At 44.0% G+C, this 10,987-nt stretch overlaps 1 protein-coding gene across 1 annotated transcript; it reads right to left on the reverse strand.

Moving 5' to 3' along the window:
• Positions 1-16: 16 nt before the first annotated feature.
• gys1 (glycogen synthase 1 (muscle)) lies at positions 17-10,071 on the reverse strand. Its single transcript, XM_069149811.1, has 16 exons — positions 9,901-10,071; positions 7,904-8,022; positions 7,511-7,692; positions 6,400-6,591; positions 5,950-6,135; positions 5,560-5,704; positions 4,942-5,059; positions 4,665-4,785; positions 4,445-4,551; positions 3,645-3,704; positions 2,539-2,731; positions 2,115-2,241; positions 1,932-2,027; positions 1,674-1,837; positions 1,508-1,588; positions 17-1,392 (listed from the first exon to the last, which is right to left on the reverse strand). Exons 2-16 carry the CDS (start codon positions 8,019-8,021, stop codon positions 1,147-1,149), a joined length of 2,136 nt encoding a protein of 711 aa, XP_069005912.1. The 5' UTR covers position 8,022; positions 9,901-10,071; the 3' UTR covers positions 17-1,146.
• Positions 10,072-10,987: the final 916 nt, after the last annotated feature.

A 10,987-nucleotide genomic window follows, 5' to 3' on the forward strand; every position in this document is an offset into this window, starting at 1 on the left:
GTAAAACTAACAGATATACAGTATACATTTCAACTTTATTATAAGTTCATCTGGTGCAAGATTGTAACAAATGATAAACTCTTACAGGGAGTGATAGTGAGAGTGTACGTCTGGTAAAACCGTTTTCCTTCTTTCAATACAAATACTGTAGTCAAAACTCTTTTCTCTTGTTTTCCACCTGAAAACACAGTTACCATCTTTTTGTGTTTTGCCTTTGTCTCACCTCCTTTCCTTTCACAAATAAATACCAAAATCGAGGATTAACAATCTCCACAAGCACACACACGGAGTAGGAGTATGAGGTTGCGCAGAAAGAAAGTGAAAACACACCGGACACTGTTCTCAAAAGGAGAGCTTTCTCAGCGTTGTTTTTGAATGCTATTACTTACTGTGCATGTGTGTGCTCTCCATCTTATTTCCATTCTGGGAAGATTAGTAGTAAACAAGGCATTTAAAAGAAAGAAAGAAAGAAAAAAAAGGTGGACAGTTGAGTGTGAATTATTGTATCATCACCACAACAAGTGGAACACAAGTAGAAGAACAGACGCTCTTTGTGGCTACTAACAGTGACTAAAAGTATGTCTCCTGTCTTTATGTGGGCATTTTCACAGGTAAAATCCTGCTCTGAATGTGTAAAGAATACAAGCTGGTAAAAAGGAGGGTTGTGTTGTTTTCCCTGCTCTGACCCACCTAGGAATCAAGTATAAAACCCACCTCCCTATATCCATTCAATTGCTATTTTTTTTTCATTATTTTAGACCTATGTTATCCAGTGTTAGTACCTACAAAATCCAGCAATCCTGATTTTTTTTTTTTACCCCCCCATGTTGAACTGTCGTTAAGCACCTTCTAGCTTCTGCATTTACTCCTCAAAACAAACCACTGGTTGCTCTGCTGGTGTAACTGAAACGATACCAAAACATCAAACTGAGAGATCATTTAAAAAAGTCTGAGGTACACACAGTTTGGGAAGACACTGACAGTGATGCAATTTTTCACAACATGCCGATACTAAATTCATCACACGCATTCACACAACTGCACTCGTTTGTAAAGTCTGCGAGTACATGGATGATTTTACCGATGGCCACAGACAGTTTCACGAGTGAGGTTTTAGCATTTGTTGTGTGTATGCGCGTGTCCGTCTCAGTTCTGCTTGGTGGTGACGCCGTCGCTGTTCCCGTTGGCACCGGGGACACCAGAGGACTTGTTTTTTAATGGCAGGGTGTGCGGCTGGCGGATGTTCACTCGGTCCTTCTCTGCCTCCAGATCCTCATCGTAGCGCTCTTCTTCATCGTTGTCCTCACCCTCACTGTGGCGTGGGGAGGAGTGGCGGGACAGAGACGGAGAAGGTGGCACAGAGGCTGGTCGGGGGTAGCGGAAACCTGTGGTCTGAGGATGAGGACGAAAACATTATGGTCTCAATCACAAGATGAAGCCGAACAGATTTTCTTTTCAGAAACAATAACGTTGAATACATCTCCCAACCAGAGACACGTGAACTTACCGAGCTGGGCTCATGAGGATCATACAGGTAGGTGTCAGGGAAGGCTTTAGCCAAGGCCATATGACGGGCAGATATATAATACTAATGCAGAGCAGAAGAAAAAAAAAAAGGATTAATTTCAAAGTTGATGCAATTCCAAGTTTATTTTATGGATTTGTAATCTCACCCTGCCGAGGTATTTCCAGTCCAAGAGGTCACTCAGGCGCTCGGTGCGGTTCCTCTGGATGATCCGCTGGCGCCGGCTCTGCTTGCAGAACTGGAACAGGAAGGAAGTGAGCTGGTTACACGACTCGTCAATCCCCCGATACCGCCGATCCAGGATGTAGATACCTGCAGAAAGAAAGGGCATGATGGGAAAGAAAAGGCGTCAGTGATTCTTGCTTTTTGAGAATCAAGTAGAACTTAGAAGATAAATGTGACGCACCATAAGCTGACGGGTCTGCTATGTGTTCCTCCATAAAACAGCCGAAGCCAGATAGGTTGGTTGAGATTGATGGAATTCCCATGACTGTGCACTCAGCTGGCGACAGAAACAGTGAGGCCTGATTAACGTTTTGATTTATCGTACACACATATATATACATATTTCAGCAACTATCGACCGTACCTGGTGTGTAGCCCCAAGGTTCATAGTAAGAAGGGAAGACGCCGAGGTGGCAACCTCTTACAAACTCTTCATAATCCATTGGAAGTAGAGGGGAGGTGGACGAAAGGAACTCTGGATGGAAGATAATCTAACGGATGGAGATGCCATTCAGTATCACAACCTTTAGTATGAGCAGCAAACTAACTCTTGAGCACAACATGATGTATTTTACAGGTCACACAGTGGACTGAAAATCTTTGCAGACCCATGAAACATGTGGAGAACAAAATTATACATTATTACTGGTATTTAGGATGCCTCCGAACCCCCCCCCCCCCCCCTCTCCCCCCCTCGAACAAACAGGTAAGAAGAGATCCTCACGGATGCTGGGATGATAATCTTTTTATGATTTAGGACATTAATGGGCCGCTTTAAACTGACCCACCTTGACCCGGTCGGCAGAGCTGTTGAAAAGGCCGATGCGGCGCACACAGGTCAGGATGGGGTCGCTGCTGTCCTCCAGCATATTATGGGTGCAGACTGGAGGCTGGCACTGTCTCTGAGTTGCAAAGATGGCCCGCTTCATTATGGTGAAGTCCTCTTTGTCCAGCATCTTCGACACATCTGGCAGCTGCCCTCTAAAGAAAATACAGCTCGTTTTAGACTTAATGGAGAAAACAAAACTTGTAGATTGGGAAGCTTGATCTGCTGGGATCTTAATTCTACAACATGTGACCAAGTATCTCAGTCATTTCCAAAAACAACATATTAATAGCGTGTTTTGACAATGGAACTACGTTTTGCGGAGAATTTACATATTTTCATTAAGCCAGGTGTCTTTTAGGCCCAACTCCATTTGCCATCCGGTGGCCACATCCCTCATTTAGGAGTGCCCTCTACTGGGTAGTGACCCTTCAGAACGGAGCTAGAAGGGAAAGGATTTACAATGATAATTTAAGGAATTAAGGCACCACTTGTTGCATCAACAGTAGCCACAGTTCTCCTAAGTTAATTATTAATAAGTTTGTAAGTCTCCGGAATTTGATTATTTAATTAGTGGAAATATACAGTGTGATGACAAAACAGTGTATCTCAGAGAATCAGCTATCAATGCTCCCAAACAAGACTTCGTTCAATCATTTTGAACCATAAATAGCTTTATTATCCCAAAACTGCACTTTCAGATTATGAAAATATTCTTGAAAAAAAATAAATCTATTTATGTATTTTATGGACAATTTTTCATGTTGTGTTATTTCAGTTTGCAAAATATTTTTCTGGCACTCAACTTGGGAGTTTGCATCTGAAATCACTCCGTTTGGACGATCAGTTGAAAGGCCAGACGACCTCTAACCCTCGATCCCTAAAAGAAACAGGGTACGCTATCCTACGCTGGCATATGCCAAACGAAGGGGTAGGGCCAAGGGGCGGGAATTGGGATTGGACCTTACTGGCTTCACACTTTTATTTGTTGGTGTTATTGGACACGTCATACCACATATTATGGCTCTAATGAGGTAGTCCTAGTGTACCACTAGGTGGTCTACTTACACTAGAAGTGACTCATAAAGTTTCTTTCCGAAGCGTTCCTTCACAGTCTGAGCAGTATCCCTGTCATGGACATCAACAACAAAAAGACAAGTATAAGCATTTTACCACTTTTGACTTCTCGATGTGGGTGAATGTGACACTTGTGGCTCATAATGAACACTATTGGTTACATGCATTCTCTAGAGCAGGGGTGTCAAACTCATTTTAGTTAAGGGGCCACATACTGCCCACTTTGATCTCAAGTGGGCCAGACCAGTGAAATCATAGCATAATAACGCATACATAACGACAATATTTCTCTTTGTTTAAATCATTGGTGAAGGTTTTTGGATGATAAACCCTGTTTTAAGGTCTTTCTACAATAAACTAGAAACATAAAGACCAAAAACTCAGACATCAGCCCACTGTTTATCTGCCCCGGCTCTCCTCTGCAGATTCCCTCGCTTTGTGACGCGTTTGACGTCAAACGCGTCACAAAGCGAGCAGCGAGCGCTGCTGCCTGTGGCACCGAGCGCTTCTTCCTCCGGAGCAGACGTCGCATTTACGCTGTTTTTGAAGCAATTACTGGATCGATTAAAAAAATAAATAACAAAACGTTTGTACTCATAAACCTCCATATTCTCATAGAAATGCAATTTATGTCTTTCTGTAATTTTCACACTTAGCAAAGTCATCCGGCGGGCCGAGCTGGACCCCCTGGCGGGCCGGATCCGGCCCGCGGGCCGTATGTTTGACACCCTTGCTCTAGAGGCTGCATGTTGTGAAACAACTTAAGTCACAGCGTCTAAAAATAACCTCACCAGAGCTGCTTCCTGACTGCTTGGCCCTTCAAGGTCTCCACATTGAAGTTGTTTGTCCGAGCTGGCATGATGAAGAATGCAATGACGGTCACGTCACTGTGGTTGACCTGTGAGAGGAAGAGTGTAAAAAAAAATTAAAAAATGTGGTTAAGTTTTTACACCTAGGCTTCACCTTCCTCCCCCCACAAATACATTTATACACACACTTGTACACACTCACTCTCAGCAGATAGTTGAGTCTGGCTAAAGCCTCCAAGAAGATGTCGGCTCCTTTGTTGGAGAATTCATATCTTCCAGCAATGAAGAGGAACAAACACTTGTCCAGGTCGAAGTCAAGGTGCCTGATGGTGAAGACATGCAGTGATAATCAGAGTTGTCATTATTATTCACTATAATATCATTGTGAATATCATATTCCTCCGAATGCAAGTGGATCATTTCTTTTGCGACTGAATTCATAAAGTTGTGACTGTGTTATGGTTGCTGTGTGTTCTGACCCGTAGAAATGTCCCCTGACAAACTCCTGGATCCGGTTCTTGCTCTGAGCATGGAGGTTTTGAAACTCGTGCACAGCTGAGAACTTCTTCACGTTGAGCCCGTTGGGAGTGATGATGTCTGTGTGGTGGGAGATATTTATTTAATCCAAAACATAAATCAGTTAAACTCTTATGAAGTATCTCATTAGCTAACCAGCCAGCTGTTTTCAGTTAAAAGCATACGCTAAAGCTGCAGTGGGAAATACACTATATCCATGTTCAGAGAGACTTGCTCTCTCAGCTCGTGATGATGAGGAGAACAGAGTGAACCATCCATCCATCCATTCTCTATACCCGCTTTATCCTGAACAGGGTCACGGGGGAGCTGGAGCCTATCCCAGCTCACTTTGGGTGAAGGCAGGGTACACCAGTCTATCACAGGGCCAACAAATAGACAGATGGAAACAAAGACCATTCTCGCTCTCATTCACACCTGGGAGAACATGCAAACTCCGCACAGAAAAGACCTTCTCGCTGTGAGGCAACAATGCCAACCACTGCACGACTGTGCCGCCCACAGAGTGAACCATCATTGAATTTTCTGAATGCAGTGTCATACATCAATTCACCTCCACACACCTGGTTTCCTCTTGAGCAGGTATTCTGCCTCAATGGCTGTAATTTGTGACACTGTGGTGAAGACGTGGGCACAGTGGGCAGCCGACCGCTCCAAACAGTAGCGATGGTAGATCTGTCGATCGCCGGCTTCCTTATCCACATTGAACTGAACGAGAGACCATCAGGACAGACAAAGATTACAATGAGGTCAGCTGCTTGTGGAGTCAATAATAATTGTCCACATTACTCCCCCGAATATTAATATTAATATTTCTATCCCTTCCTGTTTATTTTATTGCACTGATATATAGTCAAATGTAGGAATGGACACACACACACACACACACACACACACACACACACACACACACACACACACACACACACACACACACACACACACACACACACCTCTGCAAGGTTGTTATAGAAGTCCACGCTTCCAGCACACAGGTAGCGTCCCAGGAGTGTAGCGTGAGTGGTGAAGATGGTTGCAACAGGAAGCTGTCTGTGTCTACACAACACCAGGCCCAGGCCGGCCAGCCACTCATGGAAATGGGCCACCACATGTGGAGGCTCTTCACTCTGAGCTACGTACTGCAAATATGGAGGAACACAAGGTCAGCATGAATTACACACATATATGTGGACATACACACAGTCGCAGTCGTGCACGTGTTTTAAAGTTTTGTTTTGAAAGGCTACGGATTACTCGGATGAATTTTTTGTTGTAATCAGTTTTCTTTCTGCACATAAATACACAATTGAAATTCTCATCTTCATACAACGCAACGAGGCATTTTTTTTTTAATGTTATATCCGCTCTTGCCATCTGCGGAGTATTTAGTTTGAGCCGCTCACCTCTCCCAGAAGCCAGGCCGTCAGGAAGCCGAACAGCACGGCATCATTGGCCTCGCGGTCGAACCACGGCACACCGATGTCACAAAGCTCCCACAGCTCACTCTTCCAGCGGTCCAGAGACCAGGCCGTGAACGCGACATCAATAAGAACCACGTAGGGACTCCCCTCAATGAGCCAGCGGCCAAAATAGACCTGTGTAAAAATGGAGATGAGGGTGAGAGGGGGAAACATTACTTTTTGAGACACCACACCCTCGGCTGTGGGAATATTTTTTTATTACTTTAATTCAATTTTGTGAAGAATACTAACTAGGAGTTGTAGCTGCAGTTGCAGCAGCATCTCGTTATTATTTTTCATTGATTGAATTTGTTTGTCCTTGGCCTCAAAGGCCAAAATGGCCTCAAATGCTTGCATGGCATTCATTCTTTTTACAAAAACATATTCCAACCACACAATCTCAGATTAAGCTTGATGGAGTTTTTCTCACGGAAACAAAATCAAACCAAAGTGTGACACTTCAAGATGAAAGTATGACTAAAGTGGAATTGACAAGTTCAATGTACTAATACATGACCTCAACATCTTTCTGGAAAAATGAAATTTCAGCCCAGCTAACTTTGCTGTGGTGCTGGTCTCTAATGTGAGATTCAGCATATACCTTTGTTGAAATAGCTGCACTATTCCTTTAAAATAGTACCACTCCTTAGCCTTGACCCCTAATTCCACAGCACTCCCAGAGTGATGCAGCACAAAGCATTAAAAGGATCACTCTCAGTCATCTATTTCTGGACTGTGTCTGTGTGAAAGAGCAAGAGACAGAAAGACATTAATACAAACTCTGACCTTTGCAGGGAAATGTCACGGGGTTTAGAGTCGTGGTCAGGAAAAGAGAGCTGAGCCAAGAGGGAGCTCAGGAAGTCAGATATAATAGTGGAGCTATGGATGATCTCTAGAGGGGTTTTACAGAGCACATTCGCTGCACCTATTCCTAAATATCACTCTATAATTACTCAGGCTGTGAGTAGTAAGAATGGCCGTCCTTGAGCGGAATGTGTATATTTAACTCAGAGGTGTGTGTGTGAGTGTGTTTACTGTGTACGTGTGGTAGTACCTTACACCCACTGGAGTTCATCTTATCAATGGTCCGCTTCAGCACGGGGTTAGTGGGTTCGATCAGCTCCACCTGAGTGCGCACGTTGCTCTCCACGTAGGGACCCACCAGGAAATAGTTCTCCCCCCATTCCTCTGCGGTCAGACGGGCTTTGGTCTGGATCACGGTGTAGATGCCTCCCACTTCACACATGCAGCAAACATGCCACACAAAGTCGAGACAAAGATATGATAGGATTCAACACCATTAGTATTTATATATATATGAATATGTATACATGAAATTGACCATGTTTGGTGTTGATTAAAAAAAAAAAAAGTTAAACATTTATATTTGTGTCTGAGTCATTTAGAAAAACTTCCAAGTTAAAGTGCACACACACCAAACACTTGCCTTTGTTCGCGACCTCCCAGGCAATTTCAAAAAGAACTGCATCCTCCAAATCAAAGCCCTCGTCCCATTCCTCCAGTCCTGACAGGGATGTGACGGACAGGCTGCGAGCCAGCGGCATGCTGGGTAAATATAGAACACACTTTGCTGAGATGGGGACATCTTACAACTATGTATACACAACACATGATTGTCATGTGTTTAACTTGATGCGTAAGCAACGCACACGTCAAGATAGAAACGTGCTATTGTTGTTGTTTTTTATAAATATTCATGACACTTGCCTGTGATGACAGAAAGTGAAGGACTTTAATTTTTTTTTTTTTTCTGATTAATCCACATAAGTTAGTTTTAATAACTGCCAGGGAAGCCTCACAAGTAGCTGACACATTTTCTTCAAAAAAAGTAACTTCCTCTTTACCAAGATTTCCTCATATACCTGTAGGAAACCAGTTTTCAATAAACCACACACCCTATTTCATAATTCCTATTACATTATACTACTCCAATGTGAACACAACCTTTCTCAATTTGAATGTCATCCTCATATGTTTGACTTCTATCCTTAAAACTATACGTTTCAAGCCGTTTCATTTCCTTGGTCAAACAAACACTGAAGGGTTGAGCAATAGGCACCCGCCTTAAGAGTGCATGTCATACAGTCCACTCATGTAATGTGTTCTGTGCAGTATTTGTTCTGTGTACTATCTGACATGACCAAAGGGCTTTTTGTGGCCACCTTCCAGTGTAGCTACAAATTAACATATATGCACAGCAAAGTACATCACGTACTGCATTCATTTTTGTGTGTAAAAATCAACTAATTTTCTTTGTGAGAATAAAACTGTAATCTTGCGTTAAGGCCTACTGCGGTCTTCCGGGTAGCAATGTAGACAGTCACAGCGTGTGATTGGGACAGGAGTGCATTCCTCCTGCCTGAATGTGTGAGTGAAAATACAACTTGGTGTTGCGTCCGTGCTTGTAGAAGTGGTGAAACCTCCTGAACAGACGGGGGAGTGGCGTGAGAAAGGATGCAGAGTTGTAGGAAGGTATAAACAAGGGCATGGATCAACTTGATCCAGTTACTTCCACTGTGGCACATGTTGATGTGCTCCTGGTGTATGTTGTAATCATGTGACTTACAAAAAAACCCTAAAGCAGGCAATCCTAGAAGTGAACAGTAGAAAGGGAACGTCTGCTCCACCTGTAGAACAACCCTGTCCACAACTTCTGCTCAACAGAAATTCAAAGTGATCTTGAATTCCAGAGTGCTTGTGTTGAGCTGCAAGTGATACCAGTGGACATGATGGACACACTAAAGGGACTGAGTTTAGGTCCGCAGCTACATCCTGGTTATAGAGTGCTCCTCAGACATATGACAAACCAAACATCTTCTCAGATAAACTTTCCTGCTCGTGCAGATTCTGCATTTTGGAGGCCCGTGTAAGATTTTCAGAGTTAGATATCATGAACGATCACAGATTAGATGGAAGACAGTTAAGAATATGAAAAAACACCACCCACTGCCTTTGAGGGTGAACACTAAACTGCTGAAATTCAACTTTGTTTGGAGACACTGGGATTCCCTCAGGCTCTCTCTGGGTATACCCACCTGCTTCCCCTCATGGGTGGATAGTCATGAAATACAGGCACTCACACTGACCTTTTATGGTAGTAATCATCACCCTGACCTTGCTCACTATTCGGAATAATGATGTTACTGTCCAGTAGGCCCACAATCCTCAGAGAGGACACCCGCACACCCCATGATGTCCTTGATCAGGCTGGTCTGAGGAGTACAAGCTGCCACAGACAGCACTACGAAACCAACAGCAGACCTCCCAGCTGAAAATGCACGCTGCTGTTTGCATCGTGCGGACGTGACATTAAGCACCTTCTGCAAACCAGCTGCAGAAACGCGGTAGGACACCGCGTCTGGAGGCGCGCCCGCTGTTCAACTATTATCCCTTGTAGAAGGTAAAATACAGACTTATACTCACCCTTCGGTTTTGTCCCAACTTCACGAAGATGAACAACACATTGGCAGCTGTCGCGGTCAGTCCATAAAGGAGGAAAACAGCGGAGAGTGAGGAAAAGGGGGCGGCGGCTTGAACTAAACGTCGGCTGTTCACATTGGTTTGGTTTGTTCGCTGTCAGGCTGAGGGACTGGGCGGCCGTAGCCTGCGATGCAGGAAGGAGGTTGGGTTGGTGAGCGTGGGATCGCTGATGTCATATTATTCATGAGATTCACTCCTATTGGCCTCAGTGTCCTCTTTGTCTCCGCCTCAGCGTACAACGTGACGGGAACTGGGTGGTTTCCTCGGCGGACACACGCCATTGGCCGAGCGCAGTTGAAGGGACTCGCAGTGGTTGGTGAATGATCATTTCATCCATACAAAAGAGGGGACTCATGGGCAACGGGGCAACTTTTTCTGGTCCCCCGTTAGGAGGGAGAAGAGCAGGGGTTATTTATAAGATCTTCTAATGGTCATGGAGCAATTTTGGAAATACAACGTGACCACCTGTGACGTCAAGGCTGTTAAACCTCTACATATCTCTGTGATCTATTCAACACCACGTCTTTTATTCCACCTGTCGGTATCTCAGGCCACTGATCTGCATGTCCAGGGTGACAGAAAGCACCAACAACAATCAGGGACAATAATGATCTGTTAGCATATTGATTTATTGAAAGGGCATCTTAAAATTGAATTGAATTGAAAGTTTGAACATGTCCAAGATAGCAATCACTTCCGGGCCTCATCTGGGCCAACTATAGCATATATTGGCTCAGTTCTGTTAATGACAAGGGTTATATGGGCCATAGCCAGCCCACACATCTCAAACCAGTTTCAACCAGTTCAGTGAGTTCTGGTTTGTTGTGTGTGGACCAGATATAACCCATGTGCAAGCATATAAAGGACAGAATCACAAAGTTTTACAAAACTTTAAGACATTCTTGTTGAGACCTGTGCTCTTTGTACTTGAGATTGTCCATCTTAATGTGCTTTGGCTTGGCTGCTGCCCTGAAAAACATGACACTTTTTAAGTTAGAAGGGTTGAGCATAAATGACTTGGCCTGGTTCG

This window comes from Embiotoca jacksoni, unplaced genomic scaffold, assembly GCF_022577435.1.
Source record: "Embiotoca jacksoni isolate LCO1_2020_lvr unplaced genomic scaffold, fEmbJac1.0.p SCAF_15, whole genome shotgun sequence".
Classification (NCBI taxonomy): Eukaryota; Metazoa; Chordata; class Actinopteri; family Embiotocidae; genus Embiotoca; species Embiotoca jacksoni.